This window comes from Haliotis rufescens, unplaced genomic scaffold (assembly GCF_023055435.1).
Source record: "Haliotis rufescens isolate VD_foot unplaced genomic scaffold, xgHalRufe1.0.p SCAF_6, whole genome shotgun sequence".
Classification (NCBI taxonomy): Eukaryota; Metazoa; Mollusca; class Gastropoda; order Lepetellida; family Haliotidae; genus Haliotis; species Haliotis rufescens.
In genome coordinates this window covers 5,744,922-5,764,371 of record NW_025964334.1, presented here as the reverse complement: position 1 = coordinate 5,764,371, position 19,450 = coordinate 5,744,922, and the positions used below count along the sequence as shown (strand labels likewise).

At 39.7% G+C, this 19,450-nt stretch overlaps 1 protein-coding gene across 2 annotated transcripts in view; it reads left to right on the top strand.

Moving 5' to 3' along the window:
* The window catches only part of LOC124148810 (serine/threonine-protein kinase 38-like), a 96,449-nt gene that overhangs the window by 9,831 nt on the left and 67,168 nt on the right, over positions 1–19,450 (top strand). The window contains exons 1-2 of one of the 2 annotated variants that reach the window (XM_046520117.2): positions 5,000–5,259; positions 11,151–11,290. In XM_046520117.2, coding sequence (XP_046376073.1) covers positions 5,203–5,259; positions 11,151–11,290 — 197 coding nt within the window. In that variant the 5' untranslated portion in view covers positions 5,000–5,202. Of the gene's footprint in view, positions 1–4,999; positions 5,260–11,150; positions 11,291–19,450 lie in introns of those variants that run through there. The other variant, XM_046520118.2, reaches the window with a different exon arrangement.

Here is a 19,450-nt window from a genome sequence, read left to right as displayed (position 1 = left end):
TCAGCCTTGAACAAAACTAACAAGAAATATCCACGTGTTATGGTGGCTGTTACACACATTACCTGATACAAGACGCCCTTCCCTAGATACATGATATGTTTAAACTACCTTCTAATGTTACAAGGCTTTTAATTCTTATCAGCGCATATTATTTAACTTGAGAAATGCTTAAAAGATTTGACTACAGTTGCTTATCAGCAGTACTTCAGTATGATTGAGGAGCGCGAGGTGGCCAAGCTGGTCGTGTGTGTACTTACCCTTACGTTAGTTCCGATAATGTACAGTGCAGAAACAGTGTCTGTGACATAAGGCTCAATCTCCCCCCACTGCTTGACATGTTGAGCTACAGCACTGGCACCACTCTACCTGGTGTTTTCACACATGCAGGACTACCCCACTAGAACTGGTGCAGGTATGCGACTTCTTTGTTTCATCATGCTGTTGAATCCCTTGGTGAATATTGTTTTCGACCCGTGAAGATCCGGGGTAGAATAGAACTTCAGCAACTCATGCTTGCCGTAAAAGGTGACTGCTTGTCGTAAGAGGCGAGTGAATGGTGGTCAGGCTCGCTGACTTGGTTGATGCATGTCATCATATCCAAAATGCGTGGATAGATGCTCATGATATCAATCACGGGATTGTCTGGTCCAGCCTCGATTATATACAGACCGCCGTCATATAGCTGGAATATTGCTGAGTGTGGCGTTAAACAACAACAAACAAACAAACAAGAACATTGTTTGCAGCTATGATGGTAGCCTTGCTCCAAGGCTGTACTGAAAGAAAAGTCCATGGGTATGTAGTAATTCTATCCTCCTAATAGACAAGTCTAGATACATAAAATTACGTTGATGACCAACACATTTATAACGAATTGACCGATATAACAAACTTTTTTGAGTCCCGGCCATTTGCTGTATATATGCTTATGTATCCTTATAACAATTTGTTTGTTCGTTGTTTAACTCCACACTCTGCAATATTCCAGCTATATGACGGTGGTTGAGTTCGTTATAACTGTAGTGTACTCTGTGTGGACAGTAAGGACTCCAATCTCTCACAGGGACAACTTGTTCTTTTTATTTACATCATCTAGATATTATAAACTAATAATTATTGCCTTAGAGACTTGTGTAAGTCTACTATAATGCATGTGTTTTTGCTTATCGGTTACATGAGACATTGGTTGAAGTCTCGAGAGTGTTGTTGTCAAGAAACTTAAGTAGATAAATGGAATATTTGTGGGTTCATCTTGATACTTAGCAACAGTCAGACATGGTTTTTACACACTTTGTATAGATATGTATTACAGGCAGTACCACCAAACTTGATAAGAATTGGGGGTTTAAGTGTCGCCTCATGGCAACACCAGGTAAATCTGCTCATGATATCAACCACTGGATGGTATGTTTACACTAAGCTCAGTAATTTTCAGTGTTAGAAATTGGCACTAGTCCTATTGTCCTTTCTTATTTGTGACGGAAAATGGTAGTTTCAAGCCTTTCAAGTTGATTGTGAGGTTAGTTGTTATAAATTACCATCCTGGTTTTATAGACTTTTCACACACTCACTATTTTTGGCAAAATTGTTGTGTATGTGTAGCGGATGAACTGTTGTTTCCTGATTGTTCCAATAAAACAAGTTCAAGGAAGGTCTTTGCGTTGTAATCTTTGTGTTTGGATTCCCGATTTTCCTGTAGGTCATGTTTTATTGAGCAGCTGCATGCAGCCATTTTGTCGCGTCAAATCATTTCAGTTGGATGGAGAGTAGGAGATGGCTTTGCTGCTTGATCTTCTCAATGCATAAATGTTTGCAATCAATTTCACTTGGATATCGTGTCACAGTGATTATGCAATCTATTGGGCATCAGTGTTTGTGAGGCTTGTTAATCACCATAGCAACAAAAGATCCCTGGTCTTTGTCGTGGCTTCAACAGGAAGTAAACCTGGTAGTAAGATGAATCATTCATAGGACATCTTGGTATGCATCCATATTGCAATAAGACCGACAGAAGGACCGTTTGTACAACTTACACTGCCAGGTGACACGTAGAAGAGGGGCGTAGTAGAGGGGTGTAGTAGAGCTGTGTAGGATATGTTGGTATTGATGACAACACTGCCAGGTCACACATAGTAGATGGGGCGTAGTAGAGCGGTGTAGGATATGTTGGTATTGATGACAACACTGCCAGGTGACACGTAGTTGAGGGGCGTAGTATAGGGGTGTAGGATATGATGGTATTAATGACAACACTGCCAGGTCACACATAGTAGATGGGGCGTAGTAGAGGGGTGTAGGATATGTTGGTATTGATGACAACACTGCCAGGTCACACATAGTAGAATGGCTTAGTAGAGCGGTGTAGGATATGTTGGTATTGATGACAACACTGCCAGGTGACACGTAGTAGAGGGGCGTAGTAGAGGGGTGTAGGATATGTTGGTATTGATGACAACACTGCCAGGTCACACATAGTAGAATGGCTTAGTAGAGCTGTGTAGGATATGTTGGTATTGATAACAACACTGCCAGGTCACATGTAGTAGAATGGCGTAGTAGAGGGGTGTAGTAGAGCGGTGTAGGATATGTTGGTATTGATGACAACACTGCCAGGTCGCATGTAGTAGAGGGGCGTAGTAGAGGGGTGTAGGATATGTTGGTATTGATGACAACACTGCCAGGTGACACGTAGTAGAGGGGCGTAGTAGAGGGGTGTAGTAGAGCGGTGTAGGATATGTTGGTATTGATGACAACACTGCCAGGTGACACGTAGTAGAATGGTGTAGTAGAGGGGTGTAGGATATGTTGGTATTGATGACAACACTGCCAGATCACACGTAGTAGAGCTGTGTAGGATATGTTGGTATTGATGACAACACTGCCAGGTCACACATAGTAGAGCTGTGTAGGATATGTTGGTATTGATGACAACACTGCCAGGTCACATGTAGTAGAGGGGCATACTAAAGCGGTGTAGGATATGTTGATATTGATGACAACACTGCCAGGTCACACGTAGTAGAGGGGCGTAGGGATGAGATATCAGTTCGCTATATATACGTTAGTTCGCTGTAGAGAGTTTGTTATGTACGTAAATTTTATGTGATAATATATATGGGAAATATGGGGATTTTGTATAAGCTTGTATCCATTTGTTATCTCTATCTGTGTTTGTTATATCCGTGTTTGACTGTATTTGCGATAGTACTACTCAATTTAAACTCCCAAGAGCCCAAGTGAAAGTAAAAATGTTAAATTTGTCATACATGAAGCGTAAAATCTGTTATTGAAGGCTAGAGGGATACTGGTTAATGTGTTTTAAGTAAAAACTTAGGAAGATGTTACGCATTTTGTGAAAAGGTTAACAAGGAATTAATGTAATGATCGTGTGATTGCAGGTACAAAAACAAGACCTGACTCATTGCTTATCTTAAGTCTTACATCACTTACTGTCATTTTCAAATAATTTGTAGCTTGATATAACATGTGATATTCACTGCTACCTGGCGCCTTAAATGCTTCAGATGTTGTACTGTAAGCCTTATAGACAAAACTATGAATATCACTTTCTTTCTGATTAATGTTGAGGTCGGTAGCATGGTTAGGATTGGCATATGGCATATTGGCCCATAAACTTGTATTGCAATATTTCACAATACGGAGAGCTGTATTGCAATACATATTGCAATATGTATTTGGGCCCAAATAATATATATTTGTACTGTTCAAACGGTACTTCTTCATTCAATAATCCAGACTTCAGATTGCGAGATGGGTGGTATGGATAAACGAGACCACCTATTACGTCATCAATATGGAATGTTATGTAAATGGTGTGCTGTTTACATGGTTTAGATAGGAACCCAGTCCATCAACATGATCAAAATGCCTCAAGATAGTAGATACCATTTATATAATTATTTTTTAATTCTTCTGTGACTATTGTAAAATATCAATATGCAGCATTAGAAATTGGCACAAATTCTATGGTCCTTGTCATTTGCCCAATAGTTAAGGTATTATGAGGGCTAGTTAAAATTTGTCCTTTCTAAGGGTTTTGCTATATTGTTTTGTTATTATTATAATCACTAGTGGACTAAAACTGTTAGTTTCTATCACTGATATGCAAGGGTTGTATTTCGATACGTGTATTGCTGACGGTCTTATTGCACTGTGGCGGTATACCAGTTTTATTGCGCACCCCTAGCCTCTGTTGTGGATGTTTGTTTCACAGACAGCAACAATGTACCAGACTTTGTGGAGTTCAAATGCACACAAGGCTGTTGGAACTAGGAGATTATCCAGGAGATTTGGTTGTTGACAGAATCCTGGAAATGTTGACCATTGTTGACTCAACTCCACTGACCAACATAGTGACAATGGACATCAATATTAGTTGTTTCAAACAACAACAAAAACAAACAACATGAAATGAAAGCATATCGAATAATTAGTAGGAGTGACCAGAGAGTTTATGTATTTCTGTCAGGACAGCGTGTGTGTTGTTGTATCAAACAGTGGTATATAGGCGTCCCTCCGACATCCCAGGGCTGGCTCTCCACGGGCCAACATTCTTGCAGGGCTTCAAGTGTTTTATCAGGTAATTTGGGCGGTGGTGCTACACCATATATCCACCGCTGTGGTCTCCTGTGGTCTCCTGTGATCTCCCGTGGTCCTCAGGGAGCCCTGTGTGACTTTCAGCTGCCCCCTGCTACAAGCCACAGGGGTTTCTCCTCAGGTATCTGGTGTGGTTTGCTGTGATGGATGGTGACATCAAGTCGCAGGTATTCACATTATAGATACAGCATTGCTGCTCTTGTTAAGCAGCTCACGCAGATCCTTCCTGGCATTAGTAGTACCTGAGCCATACTGTCGTTATCTGCTCTACTGTATTGAATTTCCAATACATATAGGTTACAAGTGAAAGATTCCGTGCAAGTAGTGGGCCTATGAAAGCCTATGAAAGCGAATAACGACTGGTTTATTGGGTTAACGTGAGACTGCCCTTCAGGCGAGCTCCAGCTGCCGTGATGGGTGGATTCTTTGCGACAAGTTGACAAAAGAATTAATTGTAGGGTGTTTTGTTTGAGGTGGCCAGCGGTTGTGACTGTGAAATTAGTTATGTGGTGATGCGGACTAGAGGTAGACGTGAAGGAGAGAGGATGGATACTGAATGGGTCACCACCATGACCGCAGTGGAGGATGATATACACCAACCATGGGAAAATGCATTCTTGTTTTGATTTTCTGAAAACGAAGGTAAAGCTTGTGTGGGTCCATAGTGGATCATATAGCACGTTTCTCGCTACAGTCACTGCCTCTATTCAGTGAGTGTTGGCGGTTTGGTTACCAGGTCAGCTATGACATGGCCGTGTTCAGGGACTATCAGATGTTCATTTTTTGGTAGTGTAGATTTGACCCTGGAGTACTTGCAGTGTCTGTTCTCTGAAATTGTTTTTGGAGTATTGTATGTTGTAAGAAATGTGTAATGCCACTGTGGAATGGAAGATATTTTTTTCTCCATGTTTTATATCCTTTGTATAACTGTTGTTAAGATATTTAGAAGGAATATTTCTGACCTTAAGACTTTAATCATACCGTTCAGCCCGCTGTTTTGTTTACCTTTGAAAAGCACCTAATGATGATTGTAGAGCAGTGAATAATTCATCTGAGTATATGAAGGATGTTTGAAGATGAATGTAGAAAGATGTCTCTGATAGACTGGTGGATGCTTTGGGGGAATTGCACGGGTTCTGGTTGTATTCCAAGCAGACTTGGCTTATCATTTTTGTATTAAAATATCAGTGCAGTGGGTACACAACACAGTTTGAGTCAGAACATGAGATATGATTTTAGATTCTAGGTTTGTCAGCACCATCTTCATGTTCACGGGTTTGACCAAAGTGATAAATTTAAGAGAAACTAACTCACTAACTCACTCATTCATTCATTCACTCACTCACTCACTCACTCACTCACTCACTCTCGCTTGTGACAGTATGATTTGAAAAGTTGCACAGAAACATTCCGCTACATTGTCTTGTTTCTTCACTTGTGTCTGATTCACTTGTGTCTGAATGTGTTCATGAGCTCATCTTACACACTGTGTTCTTTAGGTTTCATGTGACTAGAACGTGATATTCTGTTTTTGTATCATGTCCAGCGTTATCTCCCGTCAAATGAGCTAATGCCCTTCTGATTCTAATATTTCTCGCGTGAATGTCAACGCATTTGTTGGGACCGTGAGGTCGTGTTAGTTTTGGTATGGATCTTTTCACTTAACTCTTGTGTTATCAACATTCATAAGGTGATGGTTAATAGTAACCCTCATAATGCAACATAAAAAGCACTTTGTTTGTGACTTCATGACTGTTCTATCACTGTACAGTTATTTTTCCATAAAGCTCGGTATATATTTATTCTGTTGCATCTCTGTGATAATTCACCATTCGATATGTACTATAATGTTGGAGTACCTGTGGAATAACTAAAGAGACCTGTGGTGTATATATGCTGACACTTAGTCATCTCCATATGAGGGGGCCCAGGTGGCCCAGTCGTCTAAGGCGCCACAGTTCACTGTGCAGAGTTGTGTCCCTTGGGCATGCCAGAAACCTATGATTGTGGGTTCAAATCCTGGTTTGTTTCTGTTCGTCAGCACCATACCTGTGCTTGTGGGTTTCACCGAAGTCGTAAATGTCTGAGACCTGCATCACTTTGGGCTTTCCTCCCACATTAAGCTGACATGCCGTGGTATAACTGGAATACTGTTAAAAGCGGCGATAAACCCAACCCAACTCACTCACTCACTCACTCACTCACTCACTCACTCACTCACTCACTCACTCACTCACTCACTCACTCACTCACTCACTCACTCATCTCTATATATACAGACATATTGAATTATTCATCGCCAGTCCCTGTTGGGATTCCAGATCAGAAATAGTCCACAGCCGCCTATGCTGGTCGTAAAAGGCTTCTGATGGATCAGTTTTTCAGGCTCTGTGATTTGTTGATAGTGTGCCACCCTGCCCAGACAGCATGGGGCGTTGTTGCTCGTAATATCAAGCACTGGATTGTCTGGTACATACGCTTTTTATGAGTTAGGTGTCAAACAAGCAAGCAAATTATGTGGACAAGATCATGTGTCTTCTCTTCCATGTTGCTAGGACAGCAAGGATGGATGCTATACAGCTGTAGTGCATCTGCTGCTCAAGGCACTAGCCAAACAATGACAATGCTATTCTAGGTTTGATGATTCTAGTTCACAATAAGTGCCTGAGGCGGTGGCTGAGTTCGATCACATCTATGCGTTTCTATTTTTCATTTTAACATTCATCTTCTTCGTGTTTGCCTGTGGCAAGTTACCTACATGTTTCTCACTGAAGTGTCTGATTGGAATATTGCAAATGTATCACTTAATGTCGCCTTAAAATAGTAACTTCCGTATTCACAATGATAGAAATAAGTTTCAGTGTCAGGAAATTATCAGGGATATATCTAGGATTCCAAACAAAGTTTGTTACAGGCAAATTGAGATTTTTGTTTGTTCATAAATATGATTTGCCTCACATTCTTATTCTTATTTTCATTTTCTTGACATTGTATTTTAACTTTTCATTTCATGCAATAATGTTAAATTATGCATTAGAGCTGCTTCCTCTGGGCCTGTAGTCTTGGTCCTTGTGGCCTGTGAAACACAAGTTGCCTTGACCAACCCATCACACATATTACTTATTGACATGAATTGGGACTTGTAATTTATATTCTGACATTTGCTGCAGACTTAGGGCCAGATATTGGCCTCTGAGCAGGTCCAGATAAATCCCTGATGATTTAAAAACTAAAATATGAAATCAAATGTGTATAAGTTTAAGATTTTGCATCCTAGAAGTGGAACACCAAGATCACCTGACCATTGCCAGCATCAGAAATTGGCACTAGTGCTTTAGTCCTTGCCAAACTGCCCAATAGTTAAGGTATCATAAGGACCATTAGAAATCTGCCATTTTTTAGGGTTTTTCTTTTTGTTATCATTATAGGGCTTAGTGGACTAAAAATGTTAGTTTCTCCCGCTGAACTTGCTATGCATTTAAGAATTGTTGTTCAGAGCCAGAGATTGTGTCCAGTGAATTCATGGTATATGCGTCACATATATTCATCCATCACCTTCTAATCAAAAAGTTCTTTGAACAGATTGACTTCTCCCTCTTTAAGGTTCAAGTCACTGATGTCAGTTTCCATAATCAGGAACATCTTTCAAAGTGTGTTGAGTTATAAACTGGACAGGGCAGTCATGCAGTGTCTAATTCAGTAGAGCGGACTGATCAATTTGTGTTATCCGTATCAGTGCACATGCTGCGTACTCCCGTGGCGTAATGGCGGCGTGCGTTTCAGCACCATAGTCAATACAGTGCAATGTGATCTGACAAAGCATGTCACTTTACATCGATTTGCTGTAATCAATTCTGAACGTTTGAATAGGTGGTGTAGACGTCACCACATGACTTGGGCTCGATATCGTCATGCCTGTCACTCATGCTGTCACACGATATGGCCAAGTGTGATGTCATGGGTTGTAGAAATCAGATTTTCACAGGGGTAGATTTAACAACGCATTTGTATGTAGCTATCAGGACTTGCTCCGTTTAAAAGTTACTAGCCCTTTTCCAAACTGACTGGCCATCAACTAAATGGTGGAAGCTTGCGGAGTGGCCCGACCTGAGGTCATGTAGCCACCTGGCAGGACTCTGAATATTTAAGAACTCCTCCCCCATAAAATGTTTTTTCCTGCATTCTGAGATTAAATCTTGGCTTCCATATGCCTAATTTTGTAGACATTTATGCGCAAACAAAGATGTTGTTGTACACAACATTACAACATAACGACCGGTTGTCATTCTACCGAGATGATCAAATTAAAAATATTGAACATACACGGAGAAGGAGTGAAATTTTGACTGGCCAGATGGGCCATCTACTTTACGTTACAGCAAGCTCTTTGTAATTTTAAGTAGCCAATGGACCAGCAGTTAAATCAACCCCTGAACTTTTGATGCTCAGTCTCATGTCTAAACTAACTACGCCTTTCACGGATTACAGAAAACATTGATTTGGGAGAAGATGTAATCAGCTGTTTGGTTGCTGAACATGGCCTTTCATATCTGAACTGACATTTTAAATGTGACTGATGAGATGTGTAATTGACAACTTGATTTTTTAAGGGAAAAGTTTAATGCATAATGTCAATCAGAAATTATAAATCGAACCAGGGGACTAAACACATACTCATAAGGGTTAATCTGTAGTTCACTTGTGATTATATATTTGTTTGGAATATAATTCAAACCATGTCAGGGGCGGTCGGGTAGCCTAGTGGTTAAAGCGTTCGCTCGTCACGCCGAAGACCCGGGTTCGATTCCCAACATGGGTACAATGTGTGAAGCCCATTTCTGGTGTCCCCGCCGTGATATTGCAGGAATATTGCTAAAAGCGGCGTAAAACCATACTCACTCACTCACTCACTCACTCAAACCATGTCATGACAGATTAACTTAGTAATATGAAAGAATCAGGTGGTCCTAAACTTCTATTGAGTAGTATAAGATGTGTTTCAGTACCTTTCACTTAAGCTGTGTCAGTAAGTAGGTTGATGTGTTACGTTCTGAAGTAGTCCAGAGACTCCACAAACAACACCAGTAGTAGGAAGAGCTCTATGTGATTTGTACATCTAACATTCTTGTCACACATACTTCATAGAAAAACGACCCGTGAAGATTCCGGTGTAGAATAGGTCTTCAGCAACCCATGCTTGCCGTAAAAGGCGACTTTGCTTGTCGTAAAAGGCGACTAACGGGATCGGGTGGTCAGGCTCGCTGACTTGGTTGATGCATGTCATCGTATCCCAATTGCGTGGGTCGATGCTCATGATGTCAATCACTGGATTGTCTGGTTCAGACTCGATTATTTACAGACCGCCGTCATATAACTGGAACATTGCAGAGTGCAGCGTTAAACAACAAACCAACCAACCAACAAATCATAGAAAAACAGTCTGTCATTAGTGTTGCGTTGTGGGCCTGTGTTTATCAAAGCAGATTATTAACTAAATTCCACGCAATAACATAAAACCTATGTAATTTGTTATTGATGATAATAAATACAGAGTAAATGCTGTCCTATGCCGTAGTCAGCGCAGTCAATGGAAATACTGTATTCAGTGTAATAAGCGCCCAGGGCGCTCTCAAAATTAGAAATAGGGGGCTCTTATTAGAATATTATTTTGGTGAAAAAAAAAAAACAGAGTTGAAAGTTAAATTTCATGGTTATGCAGACAGCCTGAAATGTTTATGTATGACAGATATATTTTTCCAGAATTTCATTACCCATAATTAAGGGTGCATATAACACACGAGTGTGTATTATACACGAATAAATTAGTCTTGTGTACATTGATCAATCGGAAAGGGCTGCTAATTGGGATTGTTCACCAGCCAATATATCAGCAAATGTCACTGTGGGCGCTTATTAGAGCAGGGCGCTTATTACGTCGAATACGGTATTAAACTTGAGGTCTTGACCAGACAAAGGAGTGGTTGATAGCATGAGCCTCAGGGTACTGTGATACACATCCACAGGGGTAACTCTTTCAAGCAGGGTTAGAAACTAACAGTTTTAGTCCACTAGTCCTTACAATGATAACATATAGCAAAACACTTAAAAGTGACAAATTTCTACTTGTCTTTATGATACCTTAACTAATTGGGCAGTTTGGCAAGGACTACATGACTAGTGCCAATTTCTAACCCTGACAAGGGGGCGTATGTTCTCCTGTATCCATGGTCTTGTGAATATATTACGTAATGCAAGATATTTTCATGCTTCTACTGCAAATATCCTACTCAAAAGAAGTTAAGGACCACCCAAATCTTTCATATAACTATAGTTAATCTGTCATGCCCAAGGGGCGGTCGGGTAGTCTTGTGCCGAAAGCGTTCGCTCGTCACGCTGAAGACCCAGGTTCGATTCCTGACAAGGGTACAACATATGCTTGGTTACTTTCAATAACCACCTGTTGCAGGATGTCTGAACCATGGTCTTAATTGATTTTACCATCAATTATTCTGTACATTGATCTATAATTTCAGAGTCGTCGCTCCAAGATGGCCACAGTGGGAGAACAAGTGCCTATCTCTAACCACACCATTGACAAGGTGACAAAAGCCAAGGTTACCTTGGAGAACTACTACTCAAATCTCATTTCTCAGCATGAGGAACGGGAAACAAGGTGAGCTAAGTACACCCACACTACAGTAGTTATATTGCCCTGCGTTGTACAGCTGTAGTTCAAACTGAAGCACATGCAGCCTGGTGTCACTGTCCAAAATAACTGCCGGCCCGCTGCCCGTGGAAGATACCTTTTTTGTCAGGCTGCATGAATATTTTCCTCCAACTGCCAGGCTGTCTGGCAGATATATTTAAGACTACTTACGTATTCAGTTTTATGATAACTCCTTGTAGATTCTCAAGTCATTGTTACAACTGAATCAAGACTTGATTTGTCTTCCTGGGAAGATCCCGGGTTAGAATTGGTCTTCAGCAACCCATGCCTGCCGTAAGAGGCGACCATGCTTGTCGAAATAGGCGCCTAACGGCATGTGGTGGTCAGGTTGCTGACTTGATTGATGTATGACATCGTATCCCAATTGCATAGATTGATGCGCATGATGTCAAACACTGGATTGTCTGGTCCAGACACGATTATTTACAGACTGCTGTCATATAGCTGGAATATTGCTGAGTGCGGCGCAGGTGGTGTGGTAACCTTGTGTTTAAAGCATTTGCTTGTCAAAAGATCCGGGTTTGATTCCCCATAATGTATGAAGCCCATTTCTGGTGTTCCCCACTGTGATATTGCTAAAAGCGGCGTAAAACCATACTCACTCACTCCATCACACCACTGGATCTACGGGACAATGAAACATTTATACTCTGCAGAACTAAGATATAAGGTACTGGGTGCAGCTCATGAGCTGTGGATTTCATTTTTAATAAAATGAGCTGTTTTACTTCTAACTTTGCGACTCTCAACACTTTTGTTGTTAATAACTTAAAATGCCTGTTTAATTTTAGAAAAAAATTGTGCTGAAGGAAACTCTGATTACTTCTGAATTTACCTTCTTTGAAAAGGCCTATTTCAGCCTATTTTAAGCAAATTTAAGAAGGAAAGTGATTGAATATCATTGCCTCAGGGGTTGTTTTGCAGCTTGACAGCAACAAGCGTCATCATCGCAGCTCTCAAGACTTACGTCAATGAAAACCGATTTTGTGTCAATAGAGGTCTGATAACCTATTGAGTATTACTTCATGGCAGTTTTCTTCTGCTTCAATAATTTACAGTTGTATAGATGTCAATATCCAATCATGATTATCATTATCTATAACGCATAATTTTCCCCCATTGTTGAGGTAATAGACTTCTTAAGCTGCAGCCTAAGCCAACTTGCTATCTGTGTAAATACGGACAGCCGTCCCTTTCATCAACGCGTTGTGCTAGTGTATGATGCATGATGGAAAATGATGAAAATAACTCACATTTTCTGTTTATTTTGGGCAGAATGAAATATTGGAATGCAAGAGCACAAAGTTTATCGTTGATGTTACCCAGTGGATTACAATGTTGAAGGAGGAAAGAATTTCTCCAGTGATAAGAGCTTGTGGCTACTTGTTGGGGCCCATGTACACACTGGGGGTGACGTAGATGTATCGTGGAAAAACACTGAGCCAGTGATCAATTCTCTTCCGTGGTCACCTTGACATTCAGAAGATTGCATACCTTGTAATGTTTATTAATAACATTGGAAGTCAAAGGTTCTTTATCACAGTTAAAACAGTTCTATCAGCCAAAGGTAGTCCTTTCAGTAGATATTGCATCTTTCGTATAGCATAAACTAAACTTGCCCTGTATACTTAATGGAGCGGTAGGATAGCCTAGAGGTTAAAGCGTTCACTCGTCATCCGAAGATCCAGGTTTGAATCCCAACATGGGTACGATTTGTGAAGCCCATTTCCAGAATCCCCAGCCATGATATTGCGGGAATATTGCAAAAAACGGTGTAAAAACAAAACTCACTTGCTAGTATGCTAAATCCACTAGATATTTGACCCTTCACTCTAACATTCAACATCTAATAGTGTGATAACAAGGACCTCATGACTTTCCTGCTTAATTTTCCTCTTTATTTCGCAAAATGGTTTTGTATAACCAGAATCATAAGGATGTTATATGCTTAATGTGTTTAACAAGGTGTCATTTTACCTTTATTTTGTGTAAATCGTGGAGAGTATTATTCCATGGGGCAGTCTTTTTCAACGCCATAAACCTTGAATTCAGCCTATACCAATACACCGGAACATGCATACATGTATGCACACATATATCAACGCAAGGTAATCTAGTCTATTTTTGTTGTGAAAACCTGTTTTGCTTTTTCACAAGAAAATTCATTGTAATGTATGGCTTTGCAATATACAGTCAGTCTGTCGTGTGGCATGTTTGAACTATTGGGTACTCTTTTACAGGAGATTTCGATAGAGATCAGTGTGTACATATCATGAATAGCATACATATTGCAGGCCAAATCAATATGCAATAGGAAAGGACCAGTATAAAACACAACTAAGCCAGCCACGCCACAATATAAATGTATTGACCAGAGAAGAGGCAGCAAAGTTCTTTGTCTGCATTTATTGAGTAGTTCTTTGTTGTTGCAACCACTGACACCTTCAATATAACCATTGTATGCTCAACTGACACACCCAATTACATATGCTAGCAGTGGAGTGGTTCTGCGTCAATAACATGCAATAATGATTGGGCGACATCAGGTGTATAAACTCACTCATTAAATAATTTTACCTATCTGCCCCATGGTAAACTTCCTTGTAGCCTTAACCTGTTTGAAAATAAGTGTCCTTGAGGTTTCCTCCTATGATATTTGAAACCAGGACTCCCTAAATCTCTGACCTTTATTATCCATGTCAGACTCACTTATTAAATAATTTTACCTATCTGGCCCTTGGTTACCTTCCTGGTAGCCCTAACCTGTTTGAAATTAGGTGTCCTTGAGGTTTCCTCCTATGATATTTGAAACCAGGACTCCCTCAATCTCTGACCTTTATTATCCATGTCAGAATATTGAAGTTTGATTGGTTCACTTGACCTTGATAAAACACTTTATACCCTTCATACCCCACCATGAAGAAAGCAGGATGTTTGTGGATTTCTGAGCGGGAGAATAAATCCCGTATTCCCAGCTACGAGGCAATAAACTGCATGTATACGAGTCAGTGAAAGTCACGTGACACATCACAAGTTTATGTAGACGAATAACAGTACTTGAAACATGCATTCCTGTGTGTCTTCGGCTGTGTGGTTTGTGTTGAAATGTGGTTGATGTGATGTGCTCCAACCAGCTGTTCAGCAGTGGAATCAGCTGTTTATACAGACATGTTAATCGACATGTTCACTGAATATGAGTAATATCCAATGATTGATAGTGATCATATTTGTCTGTATTGACTGGGATGATGTATAACGAGGATTATCCCTTACTGTGACACAGGGGTGATGGGATGGTTAGTGGGGATAGGCCAGATCAGGGATAAGCTGCTCAAGGGCTTACAACATTCACACTGGCTGATTACATTCATTTGTGTGTTGTATTACATCACAACCAGCAATATTGCAGCTATATGACTGCTAATGGTGTGCAATAACAAACACTACTGCTTGATCTCTATAAACAAATTAAACTTGTGTATGATTTCAGTAGTCGCCCCCTTTGTAAATTTTCTTAACGCCCAGGACACTTATTGCGTGAATATGGTATGTTAATTTCGAACCCTGTTGACAAAATTGTGGCTGATATATAATATTATGGCCATTACCAGAGATAATATTGTCAATTCACCCACTCGCCTGACTCAGCCTGCCCCATGTTAGAGAATCTATAACCTTTACTTAGACTAATAATGAAAGTAGAAATAGGATATAGAAAGTCAGGAAACTATATATGAAAACTAGTTTGTGTTAGTCGTTTCACACTGATTGTTATGACTGTTATGCCACAGAGAACATCTTTGTTTATTAAAACATCACATCATGAGCTATGATGGAACAATGTTTTTTTCAATCAGAATTATGTATTAGAATTTAATGAAAACAAACTTCACAATATTTGTTTGTTATATTTTTCTTTGGACACCAGGGCCCACTTGCACAAAGCGATCTTAGAGCTAAGATGATCGTAACTCCCATTCTTTAACATAGGCTCATGATAGTCTTAGCGCTAAGATTGCTTTGTGCACGTGGGTCCTGAAAGCATCATCTCAAACAGTGATTAAACAAACAATAAACAAGTTTTCAGGCCAACAAGCTACAAGTATCCCAAATTCTGTCGTTACCTCCCAGTGTGGTAACATAAGGCGACTTCCTGCAGTAGTATCTGTGTGTAGTTCCTTGTAGACAAGGCTAATTAGACTTGCACAAGTCTCTAACGGAATAATTATTTGTTTAAAACATAAGTTCTAGATTATGTAAATAATAAGAACAAGTTGTCCCTATAAGAGACTGGAGTCTGTCCCCATATCTAGACTTGTCTGTTAGGAAGATAGAATTACTACATGTCCATGGACTTTTCTTTCAGTACAATCTTAGAGCAAGGCTACTGTCCACATATCTAGACTTGTCTATTAGGAGGATAGAATTACTTCACATCCATGGACTTTCCTTTCAGTACAGCCCTGGAGCAAGGCTAGAGGCTAATGTACTGTGTGATATATGTGGTTATCTCTGGTGAACCAGGATAGCAACAGCTGATGTTGTGTCCGGCCAGATTGCTGGTGGTTACCAACCTAGGAAGTGGGAAGGATCCTGTTGTAGGCAGTACCACTGATCTTCAGTCTCACTGGCTTTAGGAATTACTGAGCAACAATTGTACTGTATATTTGTCCTGAAAAGATAAATGTTGTTTTGTGGTCACATCAGTGGAGTCAATACAGAATCAGCTTGGCTTGTGGATTTTTTTATATCTTCAGTATGACTCAATTTATATATCAAAACTTGGAGATTGCATTTCAACATGGAATAGAGTAGAGTGAGTGAGTGAGTGAGTGAGTGAGTATGGTTTTACGCCACTTTTAGCAATATTCCAGCAATATCACGGCGGGGGACACCAGAAATGGGCTTCACACATTGTAGCCATGTCGGGAATCGAACCCGGGTCTTCGGCGTGACGAGCGAACGCTTTAACCACTAGGCTACCCGGCACTAGGCAACTGTATATAGCATTTAATCATAGAATAGAGTAGAATTGTATGTAGCATTTAATTAAAAAAATAGAGTAGAACTGTATATAGCATTTAATCATAGAATAGTGTAGAACTGTATGTAGCATTTCAACATAGAGTAGAGTAGAACTGTATACAGCATTTAATCATAGAATAGAGTAGAACTGTATACAGCATTTAATCATAGAATAGAGTAGAACTGTATGTAGCATTTAATCATAGAGTAGAGTAGAACTGTATACAGCATTTAATCATAGAATAGAGTAGAACTGTATACAGCATTTAATCATAGAATAGAGTAGAACTGTATGTAGCATTTCAACATAGAATAGAGTAGAACTGTGTATAGCATTCAATCATAGAATAGAGTAGAACTGTATATAGCATTTAATCATAGAATCGAGTAGAACTGTATTTAGCATTTAATCATAGAATCGAGTAGAACTGTATTTAGCATTTGATCATAGAATCGAGTAGAACTGTATATAGCATTTAATCATAGAGTAGAGGAGAACTATTTACATCTAGGATCTTTATGGTTATTCCAGAGCAGTACAGACAACTGAATTGTAAAATTGAAAACATTTCTTTTTTGCAAGCCCTCTTCATATAGCTCATTGTGGGCTTAACAACATTTTGGTATCAGTGGCATGAAAGCAGTTAATTTTCCTGAAGTTGAATGTGGAGTAAGGAACACAGAATATGTGTCCTGATTATTAATATTTCCATTCACTCACAAGATCCGGGGTAGAATAGGTCTTCAGCAGCCAATGCTTGCAGTAAAACTAAAAGGCAACTATGCTTGTTGTAAGAGGCAACTAATGGGATCGGATGGTCAGACTCGCTGACTTGGTTGATGCATGTCATTGTATCCCATTTGCATGGATCGATGCTCATGATGTCATGGACTGGATTGTCTGGTCCAGACTTGGTTATTTACAGACGTCCGTCATGTAGCTGTAATATTGCTGAGTAAGGCGTTAAACAGCAAACAAACAAACACTCTTGAATCCTTTGTCCTATTATTACAGCCAATTCATATATTCATTTATTCGTATATAGGACCATGGGGTTGTAAAATCTGTGTAAAAAAACCAAGTCACTCATTCATATATTCAAATTTGAATTTCTCTTCAAAGCTTTTCATGCACAAATCTTATGTCACTATTACCTGACTATAAGTCAGCATTTAGTGAGGATCATTAAACACCTCTGTGGACTTTCACACAGGTTATCCAACAAGTCACAAAAGGCAAGAATGTCTAAAATCATATTAAACCAAGTAAATTGCCACTGGGTTTCAATTCTAAGTCTGTGTAAACATGAATTTCATATCTTGGGAGGGGGGCAAAGAGTTTCCTGGACTTAAAACAATGATTCACCTGTCATAGGGTGATGACTGTGTCCCAAATACTGACACAACTGTAAACTGTTCTCTTGTAATTGTCCATGTCTTGTATTCATTGAGATGTGATACATGGCTGAACACCCATCTGCACTACAGCTTGGCTCAACAAATAGTGTCAATGTTGTCAGAAATGTTTGCAGAACAAGATAATTTTTGACAGTTGCAGCTCCTCGCGTTCCATATTAATCTGTGTGAGGGTTATTGACGTTCTAATACACCTTCTGGTTCAATATTGACGTTCTTAATCAAAAGATCTTCTAATGTGAACCAAGTTGCTGCTTGGCAAGGATTACTTGCTGAAAGAAACCATTGTCCAAACTAGGACCAGGATGACCCATTTAGACGATTGAAACGTGATGTGTAGATTTGTTTGGGTTTATCCTCTTCCGAATACATTGGTGGAAGTAATGTTAGAAATGGAATAACAACACTCCCTCAGTTCAGATTCAGTAACAACAGAATTATTGCCATGCAGGTCATTTTCAACCTCGCGAGTCAATGCTTTCATTCCCGGTTCAGAATTCAGCCATTCCTAATTTTCCACATATAATATTTTAGTCTTCAGTTAGAGTTATCTTACCTTAACTGTGTGACTGCAGTGTTGTATACATACACAAAACTATAACATTTTCGTTGTTTCCAAGTTCATGTAATGTGCTTTCAACACTGGCTATGTTGAAATTATATTCTCATTCATATATTAGTGTCTTTGGTCAACTTTTTTCATTCACTGTATGAAAGCAAGACCATGTTGCACATAAATGCGGTTTTAAAAAAAGGAAGAGAAAACTGGTCTCCATGCAGTAGAAACGGACATTTTTAGTCCACTTGTCATTATAATGATAACATATAGCAAAACCCTTAAAAAGGGCAAATTTGTACTAGCCCTTATGATACCTTAACCATTGGGCAGTTTGGCAAGGACTACAGGACTAGTGCCAATTTCTAACGCTGTGTGTGTGTCCTTGAAATAAGTTGAATGGTCATTGAATATCAAAAGTTTAAGTGCAGTGAATCAAAATATTTCGGCAGAAACCAAATTAAGTTGCACAAATTTAGGTATTTCATGGCAGTGTTAGAAATCGTGTTTGGGGTAGTGGTCTTTGAGGTTTGCTTTCATAGTATTTCAGTCTAGAGACTCCTGAATATTTAGTGTTTTTATATGATGTGGACTCCTTGACTATCATGCTAACAGCTTAATTCAAACACTAACAACCATCAAATGTTTTGCTGTATAATTATGATCTCTTAGTTTGTGCAATCTCATTAAATTCCGATCTTAGTTCTCGCTATCGCTAAACAGAAATCTGAGGACATCCCATTATGGGTCATGTCAGAACGACCTTTCATCCAACCAATCAAAGCATCGCTTACCAGATCATGCAAGACAGTTGGAATGCAACCTCGAAAACGTTAACACGGGGTATTAAGAACGACATTTAAGGCCCGTACGACTGATTCTGTCAAAGTTATCGTCTATATCTCGCCTCCTTGGGGTAAACATTTGAACGGGGGAAGCGTTGCACAGTACGTGGAAAGCGCTGCCATACAATCGCAACAATATATTAGACATTGAGGAATGTTTTTTGTTCAGTTTTCATAATCTTAATTGAGAACTGTGTCAACATATGTTTCAAGCCTAGTCTGAACGGGAAGTCGCCAGGTGGAAACGAGTGCTGTAGAGCTCGA